The following is a 26,403-nucleotide window of genomic DNA, read 5'->3' on the forward strand; positions in this document are numbered from 1 at the left end:
ACTCTAAAACATGAGACAGTATCAACATTTTGGGAAAAAGGAAAAAATCAAGAAAGGAAAAAAGAAAAAAAAGATGCAGTTCCAAATACTATTCCAGATGGGAAAAGGAAGCGTGAAGTATATTATGCAGTATATATCAACACATTTCCAGGTCTTGATGGAGGGTTTTGTGTAAGTAGCAGAGTTTGGTAACAGTAAGCGCTCCCTTGTGAGTTCTGCTAAAGATAGACCAGGCTTTGCCCCTGGGGCAGGAGGGGAGGGTCACATATATCAGGGCCAGGGTAAGCAGTCTGAATAAGAGGGCCGCGTCACCTCACACATGTCATATGATCATTCAGCCTGGTAGCTACACAACGTTATTTCATAGGGCCAAAAAGTAGCTTAGGCCTCATCAGGATTAATATGATTATCATCAAGACTGATATGCAGCATCACTTGTTTATGAATTGACATACACAAAGCTTTTGTCTAATATTAACACATGTTGAGTATTTTGGTTTGAGCTTGTTACAGTAGTAGGTATAAAGTACAATACAGGTTTTCAATCTATATTTTCAATACAAATGGTGCTCAGAATGATCAGCAGTGGAGGATTAACTATGAGCGTGTATAGATAGATAGATAGATAGATAGATAAATAGATACTTTATTGTTAAGTCTTAGCCTAGCAGACTACAACATATTTCTGAACATATTTCTGTTACAGTAACTCTGATTAACAAAATATCACTCGCTTTCCAAATGAACATCGCCTAGCAGGCTACACTTTCTTGCCAGTCAAAATGCATGATGAGAGAAGTTGTAATATATTATGTTGCCTACAGGGCAGATTCATCTATATGTGGCTCATAGCCATAGAAAATATACATACAGGTGCATCTCAGAAAATTAGAATATTGTGAATCCCCCCCCCCCCCCCCGTTATTTAATTAAAAAAGTGAAACTTTCATGTATTCTAGATCCATTACACAAAGTGAAATATTTCAAGCCTTTTTTGTTTTAATCTTTATGATTGTACAGTATGTTCATTTATACACTCAATACTTGGTGGGGGCTCCTTTTGCACAAATTACTGCATCAACGTTGGAGCGTGGCGTGGAGGCAATCAGCCTTGAAATATACATGTGTAATGAATCTATATGAAAGTTTAACTTTTCAAATTAAATTACAGAACTTTCCAGAATATTCTAATTTTCTGCACCTGTATTTCTCCAGGAGAGAGCAGTGTCTAGTTATTAGAGATAGGGTTAGGGAGACTGCCCTTCACCTTTTCCTCAAGTCAACCAGCAGAGGGCTCTACACAACTTTAAATGAGGTGTATCCGTTGATCAAGTGTAAAATTAGTTTACTACAAGTATTGCTAAAACCTAATAAAAACGAATGTAGAGGTTAATCACCCTAAGAATGAGAATAAAACATAAACTGTAAAACATCACATTTTAATTAATACAAATGTAAATACAAAATTTCTAAATATATATATAAAAAAATCAAATGCACAAAAGTATTCCTTAAAGTTACAGAGCATTGGTCCCATTTGGGGTAAATTGATTTGTGTGTACAGTACAATACTAATGAATGGCTGTAGGTCTACAAATACTAGTGAACATATTTCTGTTCTACAGTAACTCTGATTAACAACATATTACTTGCTTTCCAAATCAATGAAATGTCCATAAAAGGCAGGACTAGGACAGCACCAATTGTATAATTCCTCATTATAACACAATACAGTGACGATACAGTAGGTGAATCCTGGCAATGAAGAAATGCATGTGTATTTTGAATTATTTTGTTTACATATTTTGGTTGTTAATTTAGTTTACAAGTGCATACACATGTCCATATCAAATTCGAGTGTTAGGATAACAGATAATATGATGGAAAAAACATGTACTGTATCATGTATGAAAAGGCACATATAAGGTTCTTTGTTGCAAGGGCTCACCATACAAGATCAGTGGTTCAAGTGTCAGTTCACACAACATTAACACATAACACACGCTATGAGGCCATCTACACACACATATCGCTGCTTCTCTTCCTCATATTGGCTATACTGAAAAAGGCATTAGGAACATGTAAATGACATCACAGATATCGGCGAGTTAGTGACCAAGAGTCCTAAAGGTTTCCCACCACGAAAATCCTCTCCATGTCCTTTAGCCTTCAATAGTTACAACGATATATTTGTTATAAAGCATTTGAGAAACTCGCCCAAACATAATAAGCTGTCTGGAATTCTCTACATGTTTTATTGCCATAACTGAGTGAGTATGATTGGATTGCCCAGTATTTTATTAAAGTATGTGAAAGACCATAAAACGTTGTGAGAGGTACAGTATCTTTTCAATGTTAGACTCTGGGATGATTATCTGCAGTTTGAACAGGAACAATAGCTACAGTAGTAGCCCGCAGTAAGTGCTAGAAGTTGGGAGGAGAGTGTTTTTGACGTTACATGAGGAACAGTTTTCCAGTATAACAGGTGTATTGACCTCGATCATCACCCTGGAATCAAGAGGTTGACGGGACGTCTGGCTTACTGTCATCACGAAACATGACAACAATAACCAATAACAACAACATCAGTGGATGTGTGACAGCTGCCCTCTTCTAACCAGCTGTGAAGAAAAACAAACGAAACATACATTTCAAAATACAGTACTGTATATTGGAATAGTCCGATTCTAGAAAAAAACTAACTAATTGAAAGCTGGACTGCACGTCAATAGTGAAGTGTATCATTATCTACCTGTGACTCTGACTACAACACACGTCCTTTTGCAGTCCTCCTCTGTGTCAAAGCGATTGTTGTTCCCTCCGCAGCCCCCGAACCAGAACTGAGCGCAAGCGTTGGCCTGCTTGTCGTAGTACCAGCGGATGTTGTAATCCCGGCATGGTCCCGGTTCCAGGATCAGGCCACAACGAGGGTCTAGCAGCTCGAACTCTGACAGAACGTGAAAACATCTTTCAGTATGCTGTAATAACAGTTCACAATCATAATCACAATCGTCTTGGTCAAAGACATATTACTGAACGGGCCTACCGGGCCCAGGCCCGGGGGCCCAAGAGCTCAGAGGGCCCTTTGCATTTCTTGTTGCATAGTCAAAAGGCTTAGTCATTCATTCAATAACAGATCCTCAAAAATCCTGCTGAAAAACTGAAGCAATGGCCTAAACATTCACTTTGAAGACGTCACAAGAAAGAAACCATCATGATACCTATAGTTTTTAAGTGAGTGTTTATAGTACTTTAGAGGGGCTGAGTACTCCATGTAATATGGGCCCTTCAACTCTTTTGGGGAGAAATCCAAAAAGTAAGTCCGCCCCACAGAGTTGAGGTCCCTCGAATCAAAACCGAGCTGAATAAAGCTGCTTTTATTGTGAGTTTTCTCAAATCATCTGCAAATTGGGTGCCGTCTCATTGGGCAAATTCAAAAATGTGATAAATTAAACAGGTGGGGGGCCCTTTACGTGTCTGGGCCCAGGGGGGGAGAACCTAGTTTCTATCCACTGTTCAGTACTTGGTTTCCGGTCTAGAGCCCGCTGGTATCCTGTCACACAAATGCCGAATCTAGCAGCCTAAGTCTCGACAGTCGCTACGAGTTAGAATAAAACATGGACATACCGTACCAAACAAAGTAGCCTATTCCAGAAGAAGTTGAATAACATTACATCGTAGGTTTATGGGTCCCGTTATTGGACAAGGTGATCCAGATCCGCTTAGACCAGAAACCACAGCTGCAAAGCAAACAGGGGCAGCGATAGCTTGTTTTTTTTAACGGTTCCCTTGCTAAATAGCGTGGGGAGATTGAATCTGATTAACGCTGCTGGAATTGAGTGGCTCTAATGAGAGGCTTATCTGAAAAACCTCCATCTAAGACTACAAGAGTCCTAACAGTGCTGACCAGCCTGGGGCCTATTCGCTTTGCAGTTGTGGTTTACGGTCTAAGCGGATCAGTGCAAAAATAAGATGTAAAAATAGTCACTCCCTAATAAAATGACAGGATGGATTATAACATAGGCCTAGCTTCCGGGGGCTCTTGTGAGATTGTGACATTTTGAGGTAGCCTAATTTGTAAAGTTTCTTGCATAAACATGTAGAAATGGCAGAGAACAAGGCAACTGTCTTGCACTGAGCATATACAGTACACTGCTATGGTTGTTGTCATGGCCAGGTTCCCTCTGTGTTACCATCTGCTTGTGTACCTTTGGGCAGAGCGGGTATCGGGGGATGCACTGCTGTTTCTGATGAGGTGTTGCGGTGAAATGTGTCCCCACGACCTGTTTCCTGATCGAAGGTCTGGACAACCCGTTCCTGCCCTACCTGTAACAAAACAACACTCAGTTAGTGCTAAATTGATTACATATTGTAATAAATTATAGCAATATGTTATTATTGCACAGAATAGGTGCACCTGTGTTAAAGGACTGCAATGCAATGTTATGCTATGCAAGGTTGTATCGTATCATGTCACTGTAAAGTTGTGTCATGTGTTATCGACCTGCACTGATCCCGTGTTGATGGGTGGTGGGGTTGGGTCTTCTCTGCCACCATGGCTGTGAACCCTGGTGCTAACATCGGTGTCAGGCCGCCCCCTACTGGGAAATTCCCCCTGGTCGGTGGGCCCATATCCATAGCCACCGGTGGCGTCCTTTCCATTGAATCTGTTGTAGTAGCCGTGGCCGCCATAAACGTTGTCACCGTTATAACCGTTAGTGACGCGGTTATGTATCAAGGCGCCATTCTCATCCTTGCAGAGCTTGCTGACCAGTTTAGATTCTAAAGCTGAAAGGGTACAAGAAGCGGAAGCTGTCATTCACATTACTGGGTTGACTACAATTTCATGAATATAGAAAAAGATAGATTTATTGGGAAATCGTAAAAATGGTAAATGGAATGCACTTATATAGCGCTTTAATTCTCATTCATCCATTCACACACCAATGGCAGCGGCTGCCATGCAAGGTGCTCATTGGAAGCAATTTGGGGTTCAGAGTCTTGCCCAGGAAGACTTGATTATCTACCTGTTGCTCAAGGACTCTGGTCGACATGTGGACAGGAGAAGCTGGGATTCAAACCGCCGACCCTGCGATCATTGGACGACCCGCTCTACCTCCTGAGCCACAGCCACCCCTGAAACACCAGCTCATCTTTCTCCTGTACCTGGCAGACTGTTGAAGTCGTCAATGAGGAACACGTGCTCGCTGTCCGGGTCCGAGGCGATCAGGTCCAGCTCTCTCAGACACTCCGCCCGCGTCGGGTCCGACGTGTTCACGATCCCCAGGGCGTACATCTCAATGTTGGCAGCGTGCGCCTCCCGCACAGCGATGTCCAGCTTCACAGGCTCCCGCTTGTCCGTCTGTCCGTCAGTGATGACGATGGCCACCTTGCTGACACCCGTGCGGGCGCTGACGAAGGCCTGCTGGGTGGCCATGCGGATGGCGGTGCCCGTGTGGGTGCCCTCCCCCATGTAGGGGATCTTTTTGATGGCGTGCTTCACGTCCTCCTTGGTCGTGTAGCTGGCCAGGCTGAACTCCAGCTGGACCTTCAGGCTGTACAGGACGAGGCCGACCCTGGTGGCGTTTCGGCCAACGTTGACGCGGTCCACGAGGTCTGTCACGAAATTCTTGACGATCTCAAAGTTCTCCGGGCCGACGCTTTCCGAGCTGTCGATGACGAAGACCAGCTCCATGGGCTTCTCCCTACACTTGATACCACAACCTGGAGAAGCAGAGGGAGAACTTGAGAATAAAACGGAAAGCAAATAATATAATATATAATCTGAGATAATGAAAGAAAACTTTGAGGACCCTTCTAGGCCTGTGCTGTAGAGGCTAGAAAATGCTTCTGATGAACAAATACCATACCACAAATCTCCTTGATCATTCGAATGATGTCTTCTCTCTGGAAAAATAAAGACATGTCCATTCTTGGTTGTGGATATCAGAAGAGGGTCATCTCTTACACTGCCAAAAGACTCATAACTTACAGTGAGGCCTGCTTCACCTTTGACGCCCTGATGCCCCTTAAATGCACAACAAAAACATGCGTCATTCATACTGAATATCCACTACGGGAAAGCATCTGGCACGATGGCTTGGTGCGTTACACCGTGACACATTGCGTGTGTGTGTGTGTGTCACCATATGGCTAATAAAAGACCCTTGACCTTCCTGTAATTATATGACTCACGGATTGTCCGGGGACACCAGGATCGCCCAGGTCACCTCTGATCCCCTTCAAGCCCCTCTCCCCCCCAGAGCCGCGGTCGCCCTGTCATGGAGTCACACAACACCTCAAGGTCAGATACATACGTGTATAAACAACCCCCTACACCTGACAGAAACCACAGTGCACATGGGGACATCTCTGCGTCTTCCCTCACCTTGGGCCCCTGGAATCCTTCTCCGGCTGGCCCTCTCGGCCCCGTCAGGCCCGGGAACCCATGCTCTCCCTGGGAAAGTCCAGGAAGCACAGAGAAGACGGCTTTCACATCAAAATCAAATAAATGTACAGTATAGTGTCGAAAAAATATTGCAGTCTCTGGCAACGTTGAATGAAATTCCAGGACCCACCTTGGGCCCTTGCAAGCCGTGCCCTGGGGGCCCTGTCGGTCCTGGGGGTCCCGGTCTCCCAGGACCACCCTAGAAACACCAGTAGTGACAGTATAGCTGTTAACATCACATCGCGACCAAATTATGCTTAAAATTCAAGTTAAAGCAAGTAACAGACAAAGACTTCAAGTAACAGATAGAGACTTAAGGTGACCTAATTACTCAAAGAGGCGAGTTTAAACCTTTAAGGATAGGACCGGTATTTAGCATTCTTAACCATGTTATGAGGTTATTTACGATCATATACAACAGCCATATCAAAGTTTTGAGAAACGTTCCACTCTCAAGATATGACATGTTGCCACTAACGCACCCATTTGATCAAGAGGTGCATCTAGAAAATCATTCAAAAAACACCATTAACTCTTGTTTTCAAAGACAGGAAACTAACCCAGTCCACCTTAGGCCTCTCTACAAACCTGTGGTATAACAAAAACCCATGACCACCAGGACACTGAAATCTGAGGAGTCAGTGGACTGGGAGGTGCATCACCAGCCTCATGTGATATTAGGATGTGTGGATCAGTTAGGTCAGAGTTGTCAGAGTGCCGGCCAGACCTGTGTTTCTAATGCCGTGGGATTCAGACTCTGACATGAGCTGTGTTTGGAATCGCTCCCTCGTTCCCTCACTCCCTATTCCCTATATAGGGTTCACCATGTAGTGAACTACCTAGGGAACGGAGAAGATGTAGGGTACATGCACTGTTCCCTGCAAATCAAGGTGAATTGTGGGTAATAAATAGAGGACTATATAGGGAACGAAAATGATGTGGAGAATTCGGACACTACAAACAAAATGGCTGACGCCCTATATAGTGCACTATATAGTGAATAGGGAGCGATTCCGAACACAGCTATGGTGTATGAAAGCAGGAGGGAGATCATGAAACATGTCCTATGAGAATGAAGCTCTTAGTACTGCAGATAGAGCATGCTTCTGTTCTGGAAGCCTGGCAGCGTTGTGATGAGGAATATACTGTAGCACCCCTGAGTTGGATTAGTCACCAGCTCAATGTTGATCTACTGTAATTCACCCAAGCTCTGGTTAGCCATACAGTAGAGCATTATTGTAGTGTTATGGAATACACAAACCACTGGTCCCTGGACACCCTCGCCAGGAGGTCCTGTCAAACCTGGCAACCCCCTGAAACCAACATCCCCCTGGATGGGGGAAAATATACAGTTTACATGTTACCTTAGCAGAGTTATATGTTACGTTAACAGAGTTATATATTACGTTAACAGAGTTATACTGTATGTTACATTATACTAGATATGCAGAAGTTTCATCATCAAACTAACATTTGTAGACACTAGCCTTTTTTTTTTTTTACTAATGTACTTATATCTCAATGTATATTGAGGACATGGGACCATGTTCTATCTCAATGCATACTGAGGACATAGGACCATGTTCTATCTCGATGCATATTGAGGATATAGGATCATGTTCTATCTCGATGCATATTGAGGACATAGGACCATGTTCTATCTCGATGCATATTGAGGACATAGGACCATGTTCTATCTCGATGCATATTGAGGACATGGGACCATGTTCTCACCTTTGGACCAGGGAGCCCCAGCCCCTCAGGGCCTGGTTCTCCAGGAAGCCCCGGCTGGCCAGGTAAACCCTAACACCCACAGGGAAAACAAGGGCGTGAGCTGCTGGATGGATGAAATGATGAATTGATGGGTGTTCTGTATGAGTGAGTGAGTGTGCAGACTGATGGATGGGTGAATGGATGCATTGTTCCTCACCGTTGGGCCGGGATACCCATGCCCTTTGGGCCCAAATGGACCCGGAGGACCAGAATCACCACGATCCCCCTATAAATTAAATGAGAACACTGATGAATATTCATTATTATTGGTATTTGTGAGATTTATATTTCTGAGAAAACAGAACACAGTACATGATTTAAGGTGTCTCTTACCTTAGGACCAGGAAACCCATAGCCTGTCTCCCCGATAGGCCCAGAGGGACCAGGTGGGCCAAGATCTCCCTGAGACACAAATGTTATGACATGGCTATTACCACACTATTATAGGTATATATAGCAGCTATTAATAATCCAGTCTTATGAGAAGAGAGGGAGTTTTTACCTTGGGTCCCATGATGCCCCGCCCTGGAAGTCCTGGTAAACCAAGTCGACCTGGTGTCCCAGGCTCCCCCTAGATGAGGTCATATCAGTCCAAGGGCAGCGTCAGATTATCAATATTACACTACAGAACGGAATATTTGAATGATGATGGCAGCGGCAGCCACAAGACGTTGTCCTCACCTTTGCCCCAGAGGGCCCAGAGATTCCCGGAGGTCCAGCTAGGCCTCGTATTCCCCTCTGACCCTGGTCCCCCTGTAAGAAGAATGATGGATATTGATAATAAATACTTCACTGAGATAACAAATGGCAGCAATATCAAGCTTAATTTGTGGTAAAAGAAACTTTTAACCAAGGGAATTCAGAATGAGTGAGAGTGAATGGTTTTACCTTCTCCCCCTGGATGCCTATTCCAGCAGCTCCCTCTGGCCCTCTCAGTCCCGCAGCCCCAGGTTCACCCTGAAACCACGGAGCAGGGCAGTGAGCTCTGAGGGGCTAACTCCCCTATCACTGAGGGGCTAACTCCCCTATCACTGAGGGGTTAACTCCCCTATCACTGAGGGGCTAACTCCCCTATCACTGAGGGGCTAACTTCCCTATCACTGAGGGGCTAACTCCCCTATCACTGAGGGGCTAACTTCCCTATCACTGAGGGGCTAACTCCCCTATCACTGAGGGGCTAACTCCACTATCACTGAGGGGCTAACTCCCCTATCACTGAGGGGCTAACTTCCCTATCACTGAGGGGCTAACTCCCCTATCACTGAGGGGCTAACTTCCCTATCACTGAGGGGCTAACTCCCCTATCACTGAGGGGCTAACTTCCCTATCACTGAGGGGCTAACTCCCCTATCACTGTGGGGCTAACTCCCCTATCACTGAGGGGCTAACTCCCCTATCACTGTTTCACAGTTGGCCAAGAGCCATTATTAATAAGGCAGCAGGTACCTTCTGTCCTGGGGCCCCATCCTCTCCCGGAAGGCCAGGGAAGCCAGACAATCCTGAAGCTCCTGGCTCGCCCTGAAGAGAAACCATTGGCTGTCCGTCATAGCACATAAACTGCAGAGACGCAGGATCACACCAAGAGCACGCTGCATACTGTACCTTTTCCATTGGGTAAGTAAGTACTCACCTTTGACCCAGGCTCACCAGCCCCTCTCTCTCCTGTTGCTCCCACCTCCCCAGGCAAGCCTTGATCGCCCTGCAGACGAGACGACAACCAGTACAATTAGATGTTAGCATTAGCCAACAACTTAGCATTAGCCTAGCCTTTGGCCTCTTTATAGAAAACAACCCTAACAACACCAACCTTTGGTCCAGGAAGGCCTTCTCCTGGTGGGCCTCTGACCCCTGGGGGACCCCTGGGCCCTTCCGTACCCTGGTAGGACAAGATTCAAAAGGTCGTATCAGATCAGGGAACAAACAGCAGGAATTGATCAATTGATTGAATTTATTGGCCATCTTAAAACAAAAACACAAAATGTACCAGCACCTCAGGCCAGTATACGCATTACAGTACAAATCTGTCAAGGACGACATATCTAGATGGCATGATGTAGCCTACTGTAGGTTGGCAGGAAGGCAAGACATTTAATGTGAATATTGTTCAGCTTGCAATGCCGTACAGTATGTGTAAGAAACATTACTAGACAGCCCACATTGTATTCATCATCATATGACATTGTTACATGCACTGTCTAGTGATGTACTATAATTAATCATGATGTGTCCAGTCCAGTCACATGCTACGAATGTTGAACTCTCAGTGGGCAAACAGTACCTTCTCCCCTTGAACACCTGCTCCAACCAGGCCGACCGGCCCTGGAAAACCTGGGGGTCCAAGATCACCCTGTGGGTTAGAATGAGAGCGCATGTCTGTTTTAGCAGGTCAACCAACATTTGATGCCACGTATTACATCTGTGGCATTGCTAAATAGGTTTCGCAACATTGCAAAACCCTAATTGCACACGTACAGAGTGATTTGTCACCATGATTATGTGGCCGCATTGTAATTATTCCAGTGATGAGTTTTACCAGAAGGCAACGGAAATCTTGCCAGAACAATCCTTGCCAAGAAAAAAACCACTTGGTAAATGAAAATAAGATGTTTTATTTGTTTACTGAATCAACTGCACGCAACATTTTATTTCATTCATATTAAATGACATCATCAGGGAGGGATAATTATGATGGGTGTATCCACATCTCTAGAGAGACTAGATAGACCTCTACTTTTCACCTCTCCTCTGTAGTGATATGTACAGTACTCAGGGAGTCATGATTAGGGGAGAGAGGTTAACAGATACTGTATGGGGACTCGCATACTTAGGTTTGAGTCACAGTTAGGTTATAAATTATTTGACTCGCAACTCAACTTGGACAACTTGGACCAACTTCAGCTTCTGTCTCGTGGACAGTCTATCACTTTCTGTTTCAATGTTCAAGGAAACTTTTTATTTATTTAGTTGTGCTGTCTGAGCAGAATAGACTCTTTGTTTTGACTATCATGTGATGTTAAAGACATGTCTAAGTAGTCTCGGACCACTCATTTATACCCTGACTTTTCATTTATAACCAATAACCCTCCCTGGTGAAATAGTCTAATAGTTAAAACAGATACTGTATTGTATTGTTTAGGTGACCTCAGGCTTTTGTCGGACTCGTGACTAAACACTTCAGATTTGACTTTGACTCCGGCTGAAAGATGACGGATATGATTCAGACTAAAACGTCTGATCTGGAGAGGCTCTGTAGTTGCTGACCGCTGGGATGCACCCCTCCCGTCTTACTCGCCTGAGCCCCAAGCGTGAACTTTCCCACGGCGCCCGAGACGGCTGTCCTGCCCTGTTCTCTCTCAGCTTCCATAAATAACAGCTTCTGAAAGGACATGCGGTCACTGCTCCCTTGCCTTCGCGTGGGATCCGGGTCTAGACTGCATGTCAGTGTGAAGGCTGTTCACTGTGGGTTTATTTCCAGCGGCACTGTACCTTGTCCCCCTTGACTCCAGCGCCAGGCATTCCTCTGGGTCCTCTGGGCCCGTCCAGACCCCGCTCCCCCTGCAGAGACAGGTCATGGTCATACTGTACTGAGCACCTCACACACACACACACACACACACACACACACACACACACACACACACACACACACACACACACACACACACACACACACACACACCCTTACCCTCACTCTCTCTTACAGATTAGCTGCACATACCAGACAGATAACCTCAATACCAGATTCAGGCAAAAATGGTCAGTATTTCACAGATGTCATACTACATAATTCAGCCCAGTGCCCAAAGGACTGGTTGATTTAAAAGTTTTACATTCTTACACAAAACAACCAGCACGAACAGGGCTAATTAGAGTATGTTGCTGAGCTGAAAATGGATATAATAAGCTTCCTGTGGCCTTGATAGTTGTTCCCAAGCATTCCTTATTAGTTTATGTTTGTGTTCATTCCTTGGTGCACACAGAGTTTATGTTGAAAGGGGAAGACAATAGAGTTGTGTTTAATTAGCCAGTATCCATGGAGAGAACAAGGAAGGAGAAACCAGAACATGATGTTACATGTATCTCTGGACAGGGGATTGGAACATTTCAAAGAGAGACCAAGGGGTCGAGATGACTTCTAACAGATGTTGAGATGCTGAAGGACATGTGTAGTATCACTTGCAGTTTTTCCAGCATGGGGTAGGCGCCAAGACTACAAGTATCCACACGGTTGGGATGGAAACCAGAGAAACCACTAGAATGTTGTAGAAGGTCTCTGTAGTTAATTAGGGCCCAGTCAGGCTTTGACTTGAAAGAAAATCTCACAGACTAGCATGGAAGAACACCCCAGCCAAGACTGAAGATGGCAATCTTAACTGATGGAGAGAACAGAAGGCATTGTGCCTAAGTGCCTCTATTCAAATGGCTGATGTCCTTCATACTGTACATGTAGCTGATTCTGCTGAGAAACCAATTTCCTTTTGGGATGAACGAGGACATAGCCTACCTAAATCAAAAAAGGATGGCATGTAATGTATGAAGAGTTCATTTGCAAAAACATATTTTCTATCAATGTAGATATGTAATATTTAATATCAATCAGATATCAAATATCAATAAAATTGCAGTTGGGTTGTTTTGATTAAGTAAAGACGACTCTTCTTTACTGGATCAAAACAACCCAAGTGCAGTTTGATTGACATATGTTATTTGACTGAAACAATGATTTATCAAAATTTATCAAAACGGAGATATCTGTTTTGCAAATGAACTCTTTGTATATTACTGTACGTAACTCATTCTCCATAATCCTCTATTTTGTCTCAGAGAAAGCAGGTGAAAGCAGGTGAAAGCAGAGAAAGAAGATGGGTGGAGGTGAAAATCATTTAGCTCTCGTGAACTTAGAACTTGTCAGAACTTGTCATTTGAGGAACGCTGCTGATAACCAGATCTGGATCTGGGTCAATCTAATGTAGGAGTGGACGCCTTAGGGCCTTCTCTGATGATAGTCTTGTTCAGCTGTGGAAACTCACAATTCAGGGTGAGAACAACATATTTCATTTCAGACTTTGATGACACGTCTATTAAGAGGCCTTCAGTGCTAGCTAAACCTGCCACTGGAAGCCCAGAGTTCTCTTGTTAGTAGGCGAAGCCCACATGAAATTCCGTAACTCAGTTTCTTCCTTGAATAGCATGTTTGTTTTGTGTCACAATTAGAAACCTTCATGCATGCCTGCACAAGGAGGAGGTATGAAAATAATATTTTAGAGTTGGCTAGACACGCAAGCAAATGCAGATGTCACTGGGGTAGAACCGGGGATGGGTTGGAGCAGGGTCTGGCTGAGCAGATGGAGTGCACGTGTTCCTGAACAACCCAGGAAGAGCAGAGGGAGGAAGCGACTCATTCTTTCCTCGCCATCTCCACTGAGCGACTCGCTCTTTCCTGTCTTGCGGAGTCCTGGACAGCTTTAGGTGTTAGCTCAAGAGTTGGTGGTCTGCATGCTTTTCATTTGGCCTCTTCACCTCTCTTTAAATCACGTCAGTAGTCTTCTGTGTTCCATTAAAGAGGGGTGTCCACCGTCACCTTACAATACTCAACTCCTGAGAGTTTGAACCAGAAATCATCTGGACATCGGGTGACGACTCTAGCCCCTAATGTCAAGATGAACAATCCAGATCGATATGATAAACAGAGCAATGAGTTTTTTTTCCTCTGGACAGACTCTGGACCCTAGACGCAAATTAGAATAAATGTTACCTTTGGTCCGGGGAAACCTTCGCCTATGGGCCCCTTTTCTCCTGAGATCCCCTGTGGCCCCTGAGGTCCCTGAGAAAATCATCAAAACAAAGTTTTGAAGTTATAATATATTTCAGATTTTGCAACGTTCTCTCTGCATAACGAGTCATTTGATCTAATCGTTTATGTCAATATCTTGTTATAACAATCTTGTTAAAGGACAATGCTCGTTTTTGACAACCTGGACCTTATTTACGACATATTATAAGACGTTTGACTCACCGAGATCACTTTGGTGTAGTTCGGAGGCATGTAGAAGAAATTTAAAATCCAGCGCGAGCCAGTATATCCATGTAATGTCGGTGGTCGGGGCACTTAGAATGCAGTTTCTAAAAATCTATTTTCTGCCGCGAAACGGTTGTTTTCATCAATCTGTCTTGATGAATCGCTAGTTGTGCTTACATAGAGAGCATAGACCTGTTGTGGTATTTCACATGCCTCTGTAATATGATCTTTAGAAACGTCTTTAGACACGAAATAGCTTCCTCACTTGCTCCAGCACGCATGCGCACAGCGTGCTGGAGCAACGATTGCGCGCTGTGCGCATTAGTGCTGGAGCAAGTGAGGAAGCTATTTCGTTTAGAAAGACGTTTCTAAAGATCATGGCATGTGAAAACCACAACAGTTATGCTCTATGTAAGCACAACTAGCGATTCATCAAGACAGATTGATGAAAACAACCGTTTCGCGGCAGAAAATAGATTTTTAGAAACTGCATTCTAAGTGCCCCGACCACCGCCATTACATGGATATACTGGCTCGCGCTGGATTTTAAATTTCTTCTACATGCCTCCGAACTACACCAAAGTGATCTCGGTGAGTCAAACGTCTTATAATATGTCGTAAATAAGGTCCAGGTTGTCAAAAACGAGCATTGTCCTTTAATGTCTGTAATATGATGGCTTCTGTTGATGGCACACCAACATGTCAATAGGGGAGCGTGTGGACTTGACTAGTCTAATATGTGAAACTGCTGAACTTACTGGGAGGCCTGTTTCCCCTAAACCAGGTGGTCCCGGAGGGCCCAGTCGCCCCTGGAAACCGACATCCCCCTGACCAGCAGAACACACAGGTGGTGAGATCAGATGGTTAGGGAAAATGTTATTACCTAATTTTCCAAAACAATGCGATAACATTGCGAATTCACCTTTGGTCCTGGTAGGCCAATCCCAGTCTCCCCTTGAATTCCAGGTGGTCCAGGAAGTCCCCTTTCACCCTATAAAAGAAGTACACACACACACACACACACAAGGACACAGACACACACACACACCACACATCCACATGCATGCATTCACATAAACACCCACACACACCCACACACACACACACACACACACACACACATACATGCTTAATGTTGTGAGAGTATATCTTGGCAAGACGGTAATTCCTCAAACTGCATCTTTCCTTCCTCTCAAAGTGGTCTCATTTAAACTGGGCACGACATCAATAGAACATTTCCTTTGAATCTCCCTAGTCCCCCTCCCGCCCCGTTAGCATGTACCTTAGCTGGGACATCACTATAGTGACTCACTATATTCAAATCAAATCAAGGAGCTCAGACAAGCACAGCATTTATGGAGAAAGCCCCTCATAACCAAAACACTACAGGTAAAGAATGCAATCATTCAAATGAAAGTAGTAAATCAGTGCAATGACAGCAGTAGGAGGAAAAGTTAATGTGAAGAAGTCGGGCTCGGTACATGCTGTACCGTCCCAGTATCGCCCATTCAAACTAGTCACGACAGGACCTGGAGTCAGACGGTAGTCTGCCGTTCAGCTGATGTTGAATGACATTCAGACTAGAAAAATGAACATTCTTTTTAAATAACTAAGCTGGGAACACTACTAGAATTGTGTGCACTTGTCGGACGCTGCAGTAATGCTACAGGAGAGATTACCAGAAGACCCAGGGCTTAGAAAATCAAACTGACAAGATAATAGCAGGATTATATACCCAGGGGACACTGAAATATTCAGTGATTGATTGACAAATACTAAAACATGAATACATAAATGCAGGAACACGTTTGATCACCGATCTGGTGTCAGGTTTAGGCCTCACGCGATGTTTGGTGAATTAAACGATCTATGTTTTCATACTGAAAGCTTTCAATTTGAAACTAATAAAACAAGGGCAGCTGGCAGAAGACATATGTCGAGTCGGTTCCTCAGATGGACATGGTTAGGCACATTTAGGAGCTAGTGGAAAACATTTCCCTGCTCATTGTACTGGTATGATGTTGAATACAACTTAGGAAGGTAATGATGATATGCAGGCACTGATAAGACCACTGATATGTCAGCCCTTTTTTCTTATAAAGTAAGGTTGAGGTCCGCACACAGCTACTCCACAGGGCTATTTATTAGGCAAAAGGTGACAACGTTTCGACCCGTGTGGGTCTTCGTCAGGTGATGTTTGTCACTGCCCCAGCCCCTTAAATAGGGTTCCCCTAATTGACACCACGTGTTTTCAAGGTCACCCCTAGGGGTCAAAGTTCATAGTGCAACTATGTACAAATTTGAATGCCTTGAAAACACGTGGTGTCAATTAGGGGAACCCTATTTAAGGGGCTGGGGCAGTGACAAACATCACCTGACGAAGACCCACACGGGTCGAAACGTTGTCACCTTTTACCTAATAAATAGCCATGTGGAGTAGCTGTGTGCGGACCTAAACCTTACTTTATCAGATGTCATTTTGTCCTGCACCAGCATGGTGGATACATTTTATTGTATTTCATCAGCCCTTTTTTCTTAACCACAAAAAAAAACTTGTTATTTTAGTCTGAACCAGACATGGTCTACCATGAAAAACGCCAGTCTTTTCTCTGTCCAGTCAAAAACATACCTAAGTTATGAGGGTGGCTTTGCAGGAGGTTTCCTTTGATGTTCAAACTGAGGAAATCGAGTAAGACCTGCCAATAACTATTCTAGACACTGAGCGTTGGTCTCCCATTGAAATTAGATAGACAGACAGACAGACAGACAGACAGACAGACAGACAGACAGACAGACAGACAGACAGACAGACAGACAGACAGAGATAGACAGACAGACAGACAGACAGAATAGATAGATAGACAGACAGACAGACAGACAGACAGAATGACAGACAGACAGAGATAGATAGACAGACAGACAGACAGACAGAGACAGAATGACAGACAGACAGAGATAGATAGACAGACAGACAGACAGACAGACAGACAGACAGACAGACAGACAGACAGACAGACAGACAGACAGACAGACAGACAGACAGAGAGAGATAGATAGATAGATAGATAGATAGATAGATAGATAGATAGATAGATAGATAGATAGATACTTTAATCATAGATAGATACTTTTATCAAAGTGACCATTCATGAACATGTACTGTACAGTATAGTGAAAAACCTGAGAGGAAGAACACTCACTTTTTTCCCAGGGTGCCCTTCTGGCCCCATGTCACCATTAGGTCCAGGTAACCCCTGAGAAAAGACAACACAGCCCCCTCAGCATCCGTTACGTCCCATCCCAGCCTGTCACACATGCAGACAACACATTGCATTTCCAGAATATTCTACAACCTTGAGCTCACCTGTAGCCCTCGGTTTCCGCTGAAACCGACTGGACCCTCAGGACCCTGGGAAAGAGGTAGAGTATGTCACCTCGAGCAGCACATCTGAGGAGCAGTCAGGGGGCGGCGCAAACCCCCCCCCCCCCCCCCCCCACCGCCGCCAACATCACGGTCGATGTGTGGAAAGTCAGTGAGCTAGGTGAAGAGAACACAGGCCGTACCCTATCTCCTTTAACTCCAGGAGTTCCACAGTCTCCTCTCTCCCCCTTCATCACCGCATGGGAGAAACGAGTGCGTCAGACAAATATGTTTACTGTACACATCGACACACCTTGGAAAATACTGATCACATCTGGTCATACTCCACCTGCTCTCCCTTGTAGCCTGGTCTCCCCTGTGGACAGACAAAGAAGTGAACAACAATCAAAACCTTGTTACAGACCACAGCACTGGGAGCATTGATTTTCACTCTGTCATAGTGAGTTATGAGTAAGTTGGCAAGACAAATATGTCTGCAATAGAAATAGTAATTGTAATAGTATTTGTAATAGTAGTTGACACAGCTGATCCTTGGGACATTCAAAGAGGGGTGAACCTTCCCCACGTAGCCAACTCACCTCTGTCCCATCCAGACCTGGATGTCCACTAAATCCGCTCTCGCCCTGAGAGGGAGAGAGATATGGCGTTTGACGACAGAGATATGGCAGATGTAAGCCTGCGTTTGCGAGCGCAGCGTAAACAGCGCCTTGGGCAGCCTGCAGAGCGCACGTGCTGTGCGTCTTCCTTTTCGTGTTGGATGTACAAAGCCTGAGCCTGGTGCAGCGCACGTCACCACCCTCAAACCATAATGTGCGCGGGCAAAATATAGCGACTTGCATTACGCAGTCTTGCCATAATTAGGCTCTGTGTACTTGACTGCTTTAAATGATGAGGACTGGTAGCTATCTTTAGACTGGTCATTGCTGTTGATGGTTTCTTATTCAAGTGCACTGTAGGCTATCCCTGGCATCTATTCATTTTCTGAAGCCAATTATAATTATAATTACAATTATAATTGTAATTCACTGCGTTTGAATAATTTCAGGCCTTAATACATCAGGATATATTAAATCTATCTGAAACCAATTTGGTTAGTATGCGACCTCGTAACACCTCAGTGTTGTACGAATATCGGTTTATCAAAAATATTACATAATAATTGTTCCCCATGCATGCAATCCATAACACTGTATAGCCTATGTTAATAGATAACAGGGGATATGGTCATATGTAGGCTAGTGGGTTATGGACAACTGGATTACTCCTGCTTTTGTAAGGCAGAGAAATTTCCACGCAGTTTTCATACATACAACGGGATATTAATCAGTCTCTCCCTGCGCAACTCCTCCCCGTTTTGTGAGCGTTCACACCCACCTTTCCCTTGACCCTCCCATGCAAGCATTATGCATGAATAGGAGAGCGCAACTTACCCTTCTGTGGGTCTGCGCCAGGCAGAATGCTCTTTGACTGTATATACAGTGCCATGCTGTCAGGCGCATGTTGCGACGGAATAACGCCAAAAACGGGCGCTAAACACTAAGTACATCTGCCCCATAATTCCTAGTAAATGACTGTGATAACCTTCCTGCTAGTGCTGTTCACTGTTCACACGTGCAGCTGCATGCACTTCACCTTCAGGCCTTTAGGTCCTGGGCTTCCATTGTCTCCACGACGACCCTTTGTGCCCTGTGGACAACACACAGACTTAATTACAATTACAGTGTAATTATAGCTTGACTATTTCACATGGTCAAGAACGTGTGTGTGCGTGCGCGCGTGAATGTACAGTATGTGTGCGTGCATGTGGGAATGCATGCCTGAGTCTGTGTGCTTGTGCTACATCCGGCCACTAAAGTATTTAGAGATGAATGCTAGATTACTTGGACATAAATTATGTGGATATAGGCTAATATACGTAGGCCCCAGAGTTATGTAGGCTATAATGGCTAATATATGTAGGCCGCAGAGTTAGCTTATGTGTCCTTAAGAAATCCTGCAATCAAATTGCCGAGTGAGTAGAAAACACTGTTTAAAGTGGTTTATCATGACAATATCTGCCTAAGATCTCTGACAATAAACTGAAAGGGGAATGTGTGGTATGTGCTACTCTCACTGCTAGCTGGAAATACTAAGACAGGCGGTCTAACCGCACGATTCACTAAACCCCTCTAAAACCCTGCAATTATCTACAGTGTTCCCATCAAGGAAGCCTTTTGTCGGCCTTCACTGAACGTCAAGCAGCCTATCGAGCAGTCGGCCATTAGGCGAACAAGAAGAGCAGTTTCAAAGCGGCAGTTATGTTTATGTCTGAGGCGGAAGTCTGGGTGACTTCGTGGCGGATGTAACACTTACTGAAATGCCACTTGGTCCCCTCTCCCCTTTCTCACACGCACACCTCTGAGCCAAGGGACACTTCAAACACAAGGGAACACCAGCTCATCCATAAAGAGATACATCAAGAATGTGTGAATAGTCGAGAAAGTCAAGATTATGCTGTTGAGACTTACCCCTCCATCCACCAATTCTGTCTGTAAAAAGAGAGAAGAGATGGGTTAATATGCCACAGTGTGATTTAGAGGTCCCAATTCAACTTTTAGGGTTTAGATTATGAAACCATATTGGAAATTGAACATTTGGGACTGTGATTATGTTTGCGTGCACTTGACATACCCACAGCCTACAAGCCACTGGAACATGCCACCAAAAGTCCAACTCAGGCACTTCATGCCATTCTTAACCCTCCCTTTGACCATATATGAGATCCTCCTGCACCCGATTCTGTGAGCTGAGATTTGATGAACTCACAACCTGATCCCCGGGCCCCTTCAACTTGCAACAGAGACTCATCTTGCTGAAGCCCTGTTTTTCAAACCTTTCCTATTGCTTTTTCTCTCAACATGAAAGTCAGCCACATTTCTCTGCCCCACTTATGGGAAATGATCCAAATTCCACAGAGACAAATGTTAACCACATGCAATGGTCAGTTCAGCGTCCCAGAACGGTCAAATTGGATTTACGTCGGAAAGGAAAACGTCTGAAGCCACTGGAGATATTCTGTTTATTATTCCATGTGGCGAGGGCGGCGTTGAAGCAACGAGAGATAAAAAAGACGCTCGCGGGACAGACAAACTGACACACATGACACACACTGTGGGATGAAAGCCATTGTGCTGAGTGGGTGCTATTGAGTGCCCGCATGCAACTCTAGGCCGTGCAGAAGGCAGAACACTTAAGAGTGCACAGATATCTGAGGCACTTGAGTGTCGGATTCAGAACAGGTTTTCTCTATCATGTTTTGATGTCTAACACCTGCGCCCACGGTGGAGGTCGAGTGGCGTGCGTGGAGCTAATTGAGCCGGTGTGCATGCATGATCTTGCTTAGGCTGCGCTACTACACCCAATCCCTTCACAGAGAGTTTTAATGTGAAACAGATGTTACAGTCGCAGGTCCTAAACCCAGAGTTGTGTCCCCTGGGCGTTCTGAACAATACAAGGCCTATTGCTTCTGGTAACACTTCAAAGTTACAGGCTAAATACTGTAACCCCTCAATATCAACAGATTTAAAGCTCAGCAGAATAGATCTCCTATAACTGCACGGCAATGTCTTCTGAGGCCCCAGCCTGTTACTAGAGTGATACAACCACAATCTGATTACTGAGTCACTGTGCATTATGACAGAGGATCGTGCCACCTGTTACTATGACAACAAGGAGCAGGTGATTGTTAGTATTGGCTCTAGGTGATTCCCTGCGTGGGGAACTGGGAACCCCCCAGATGGTGGTGGGGGCAGGGTTTATCTTAAATAACGCTGAAACCAATATACATTGTATTAGATTGTTTACCTTTCGTGTTGTTCCTTACATGTTATTAATTTAATGGTAACTAACAACATTACTGTGAAACATTGGTTTGAAAAATATTTTCACAGTGCCATGTTCATATTCATATTCTTTAAGTACTACATGTCAGTAACGCACTGCCTGGAACCAATAGCAAGGCATCTAAAATGCTAACAAGGTTGTATGTTGAGTGATTCAGGTATTGAGTGTGCATCAGAAGAAGCATGCAAGTCTTGACACAAGGACCTACAAAAATATGCCTACATAAATATTCTGTGACCTGAACTTATCAAGAAATGCTTCTCAGCTATCTCAGCTCTTCAATGCATGGCCATTTCTGAATAAAGACTATACAATGAAATATGCTATTCATGCTATTCATATGAAATCATCCATTGCCGCCACACCCTTGTAACGAAATGTGTGGTTGCTCGAACGGTGTGGCTATTTCCAAAAAGGGTGGAGCCAACTCAGATAGACCACATCAATTGTCAGACTCTGTCTGTCTGAACTCTGCATGAGTTTATGCTGTAGTATGTTGACAAACATTTCTGTATACTCACAATCTCTTTGACGACCTTGTCCACGATGGACCTGTCCTGCAGGTTATGGAGGTAGTTCCGGGAGCTGGCGATACGTCGCAGCTTGGCCACATTGGAGTTCTCGTTGGCGGCTGGCGTGATGCCCACCGTGAAGAAGCGGACGCCCTGGTTCTTGGCATCGTCCACTGCGAAAAAGATATTTGGGTTCCTGGGGTCCCAGATGCCGTCCGTCAGCAGTATGGCCACCTTCACGCTCTTTTGCTCCGACTCCTCCAGGTAGATCCTGGTGAGGTTGGTGATGGCGTAGGTGGTGTAGGTGCCGTGACCGATGTAGGCGATGGGCGCCACGCGGGCCCTGAAGTTGGCCACGCCCCTCCACTGCTTGAAGGTCTGCTCGATGATGACCTGGCTGCTGTACTGCAGGAGGGCGGCCCGCGAGCTGAGGCCCCGCCCCGTCAGGAGACGGGCCTCCTGCATGCGCTCCGTCACGTCCAGGGCGAAGCGGATCTCCTGGGCATGGTTGTCCTTCGCGCTCTCCGAGCTGTCCACCAGGAAGGCCAGCTCCAGGCTACAGTCCTCCTCCAGGACAGCTGGGAACAAAGAGAGGGTTCGCATTCAGTGGTCAGCGGTCCTAAAGCCAGGACAATCCCTTATTGAGACCAAGGAAAGGCATGGGCCATTCCTTCCAGGAAAATAAAAAGGGACCATTAGCCAGACCAGGATCAGAGCTGGGTTCGATTCCATTTCAAGGGCAATCATCAAGAAAAGGGGATTTCGTGTGCCCAGCTCAAAAGTAATTGAGACCATTTCCCATGAGCAAGATCCTAAACTGCTCAGATGCTTAAGAGCTGAAATATGAGAGAAAGGAGGACGAGCCAGAGCATATGGGTTCTTTTCTGGTCTGAATACTAGAGGAGGAGGTCGAGCAGAGGTGATTCATCATGATGTACAGGGTTTGAACAAGTGCCATTTCAGGACCTATGAATGAGTCTGACATTGTAAGGCTCCTCAGAACATGAGGTAGTTTAACCAGAGGTGTACAGTAGGTGACTGAAGAAGTGGGTATACTCTGACTAAAGAAGTGGGTATACTCTGACTAAAGAAGTGGGTATACTCTGACTAAAGAAGTGGGTATACTGTAGCAGAAATGTTACAGTTTTTACATTAGTGGTGTTTAAAGAAGTGGGTATACTGTGGGTCCATGGATAAAGAAGTGGGTATACTCCATATACCTCTGTATACCCTCCACTACACCACTGAGTTTAACCCTCTGCAAGTTAATGATGTTCAGTAGAAAATACTTGAGGGTGGGCAGGCGCAGAGCTCATAATCGGTCAATAAATCACACTTACGTTCATGGAAATATAGAGAGAATGTGCCTGGGGATAATTATGGTCACAACCAAGATGAATGACTATAGCCAGACCTGGGGGATAGGACCATAAAAAAACGATAAAATAAAATTATAAAATAATTTAATTTTTTCAAAAATTTGAAGATTGCAAAATCTTCTCCTACAGCCACACACTTTCCACCCCAGCAAGGAAGACCCTCTTTCTCGACACCTCTGGAGTGTAGTTAAGTGAAGCTCTCCTTTCAATGCTGTACAACCTGTCTCAGAAATTGGTTTCCTCACCCCTCAATGAATAAACAGTTCCCTTGGGTCTTACATTGTCCGTTCTTGGGGATGGCATTGGCTCTCTGTAGTTTGCTCACAGTTCTGGTGTCCACCCCTTCTGTGTAGACATCACTGTAGTGCTGAGCCCAGAGTCCCTGGAGGCCACACAGGAGCAGGAGCCAGCGCAGAGAGGGAGACATTACCTCCACCACTCCTCCCCTGAGAGAAACACGGAGGAAGAGAGAAGGAGAGATATAGATAGAGACAGACAGAGAGAGAAAAAAAGAGAGAATGAGAGAGAGAGAAAAAGAGAGAGAAATAGAGTGATGAACGAGATGGTATTCACATGCACTTTACACACAACAAAGCATGGGATGGGGCATTAGATCTGTAACACAAAATGTGTTATTGTCGTAACTCATACAACCCACTACATTTGTTTACATACAGTAAACTCACAGAACAGTGTTTCAGCCTCAGTTATCCAATGTGATGAGCGGCAAAAAAATAGCAAATAAGGTCCTAGAGGGAGAGAGAGAAACCGAGAAAGACTGAAATAAATCAAGACTTCCAGCTGTTTTCCAGCTCCAGTTCCAGTGCAAGTCAGATCTTCAGAGCAAAGTTGAGCTTCCTCCAAAAGCCAGGGTCGCTCAGGTCTGCAGAGCGACAGGTACAGTACAGTGCATGTCCAGCAGCAGCAGCAGCAGCTAGTAGTACAGTCTTATACTGTATCTCAGACAGCGCTCCCTAAGTTCGCTCCAGCTGCAGCCACCCTGAGGCAGAGAGAGAGGGGGGCCGAGCCAGCGCTCTTTCACGCTCGCCCTCCGTGTTTTAGGGAGGGGATGATTACTTTTAATTGCAGCATTGCACAGTTCTAAAATGCAGCATCCAGTTGCACTGATTAATAAGGCTAAACTATTAGGAAGAACACTTGTTTTTACACTTGCCTACTTTTGTTCTCTAGACATAGAGAACAAAAGTAGGTAACTACTTAATTATAACTTATACTAAATCATAACTTCACTTGTGACAGTTTGTCCTTGATGAACTTGTATCTTCAAGGTGCAAGTCAAGGAATGCTTTGTCCGATCCTGTTATATTCTGTGTACTGTAGCTTAGGCGATTACTTTTCTATGCCAAATTCATGTCTAATTTTCTGGCACAGACAGAAAAAGATAAAACCTCACTCCTTAAACAAAACAAGGAATTGGCAAAGAATACTTGCAGACACAGACACACACAAACAGACGCACGCACGCACACACGCACATAAATAGGCTACACACACCTCTCAGGAGCAATGACACGATTCACTTCAGTGCAGGACAGGTAGGCCTAGCAGGCACTGACCTTTCATAGCTGCCTAAGGCATTAACATTCCTGCAGGCAAAGACCAAACTATGATTTGAAGATGTTAGTTCATGCTATGAATTTGAGACCATGCAGATTGATTTCAATTTCGCTTTGAAATAAGGAAAAAGAGGTGTTTTCTTAATCTGCTTTTGTAGGAGATGTAGTTTGTAATTTGTAAATCGTCGGCAGCAACATTTCACTGTGACTGTACACCGTAAATTACATGTGACTAATAAAGGAATCTTAAATCTTAAACATGTGAAGTCATTCAGCTGAATGACATGTTTACATTGCTTATCAGAGGAATCCATCATAATCATTATTGCGTACCTTTGCTTATCATCAGTATCATTATTCCGTTCCCAAACAATATGAGCCCCACAATATCTCATCATGTGACGGCTCTAGGAATGACTGCATGTTTTTGTAGCCTAGGGGCTATGATGGCCTACTTCAAACATGGAGGCAGATGGCAATCAAAGGTGAGCTGCCACTCAAGAATGCTGCCATGAAACATGGATCTGTTTAAATCTGGTGCAGCTACGGCAGGTTGTTCACGCCATCGGACCAAATAAAACAAGGTGAGGAGGTGTCAACATTTATCCCTGGTTTTGATATATGAGGATGAGTCAAAGGAGCTTTGGCATTGTTGAACTACAGTCTTGAAGTTCTCTAGGGAACCGACCGCCTTTCCGAAGGTTCCCCATTCCGATGACTGACCATTCATCGGAATGGCGGCCCTTTCTCTTTCTCTCTCTCTCACTATTCCGAAAATTAAAATAGGTCTGCCACTCCGAAAACTGAGTCGCCCGTGTCCCAGAGACCTGACAGTAGGCTATATGGCGAGCCTAAAAAATTCCTATTTCCCATGTACCTATATCAGTGATTTTCACCGGGGACGCGATAGCCTAATTCCGGCTGAAATTACATTTATTCCAGCGAACTCCGAGGTCCTCTGGTAGGCTAATTTTATTACTAGCTATCCGGATCGACATATATTTGAATACCAATTACATAATTTGGGGGCGGGACATTACAATGCATTTCCAGCTTTGTATTGCATGTTGATAGTGGGATAAGGCCTATTTGTGCATACAGTGAGCATTCGTCAGGAGCAGTCTGCAAAACAATGGCAGCGATACAGTGTGGTCCATAGATGTTATATGGCATAATTCACCACAATACGTATCTTCTATGTAAGGCTACTGAAGGATGGCTCTCAACCCGTCTGCGGCAAGCCTATTACGCTATTTATTTATTTTTTGCCACGACATAGCCTAGGCCTATATATTATTAATTATATTATTATTAATATACACAATTAACCTATTATTAGTATTATTGTTATTATTATTATTATTATTGTTGTTGTTATTGTTGTTGTTGTAATTTTCAGAATGGCGGACCTTCCGTAATTTTCGGAATGAC

At 44.5% G+C, this 26,403-nt stretch overlaps 1 protein-coding gene across 1 annotated transcript; it reads right to left on the minus strand.

The window, feature by feature from the left end:
* Positions 1–1,526: 1,526 nt before the first annotated feature.
* LOC311315787 (uncharacterized protein) lies at positions 1,527–24,184 on the minus strand. Its single transcript, XM_084446486.1, has 36 exons — positions 24,082–24,184; positions 23,675–23,841; positions 22,026–22,594; positions 20,130–20,150; positions 19,975–20,034; positions 19,255–19,308; positions 18,201–18,245; positions 17,951–17,977; positions 17,805–17,849; positions 17,605–17,649; positions 17,441–17,494; positions 15,163–15,231; positions 14,999–15,067; positions 13,977–14,045; positions 11,708–11,776; positions 10,500–10,568; positions 10,029–10,097; positions 9,852–9,920; positions 9,668–9,739; positions 9,110–9,178; positions 8,903–8,974; positions 8,724–8,792; positions 8,555–8,623; positions 8,379–8,447; positions 8,183–8,251; positions 7,713–7,778; positions 6,579–6,647; positions 6,389–6,457; positions 6,196–6,276; positions 5,993–6,028; positions 5,871–5,907; positions 5,167–5,724; positions 4,505–4,788; positions 4,209–4,326; positions 2,753–2,947; positions 1,527–2,621 (listed from the first exon to the last, which is right to left on the minus strand). Exons 2-36 carry the CDS (start codon positions 23,820–23,822, stop codon positions 2,614–2,616), a joined length of 3,561 nt encoding a protein of 1,186 aa, XP_084302612.1. The 5' UTR covers positions 23,823–23,841; positions 24,082–24,184; the 3' UTR covers positions 1,527–2,613.
* Between the last annotated feature and the right edge of the window lie 2,219 nt (positions 24,185–26,403).

Source organism: Borostomias antarcticus, assembly GCF_949987555.1.
Source record: "Borostomias antarcticus genome assembly, chromosome: 12".
In the NCBI taxonomy this organism is placed as follows: Eukaryota; Metazoa; Chordata; class Actinopteri; order Stomiiformes; family Stomiidae; genus Borostomias; species Borostomias antarcticus.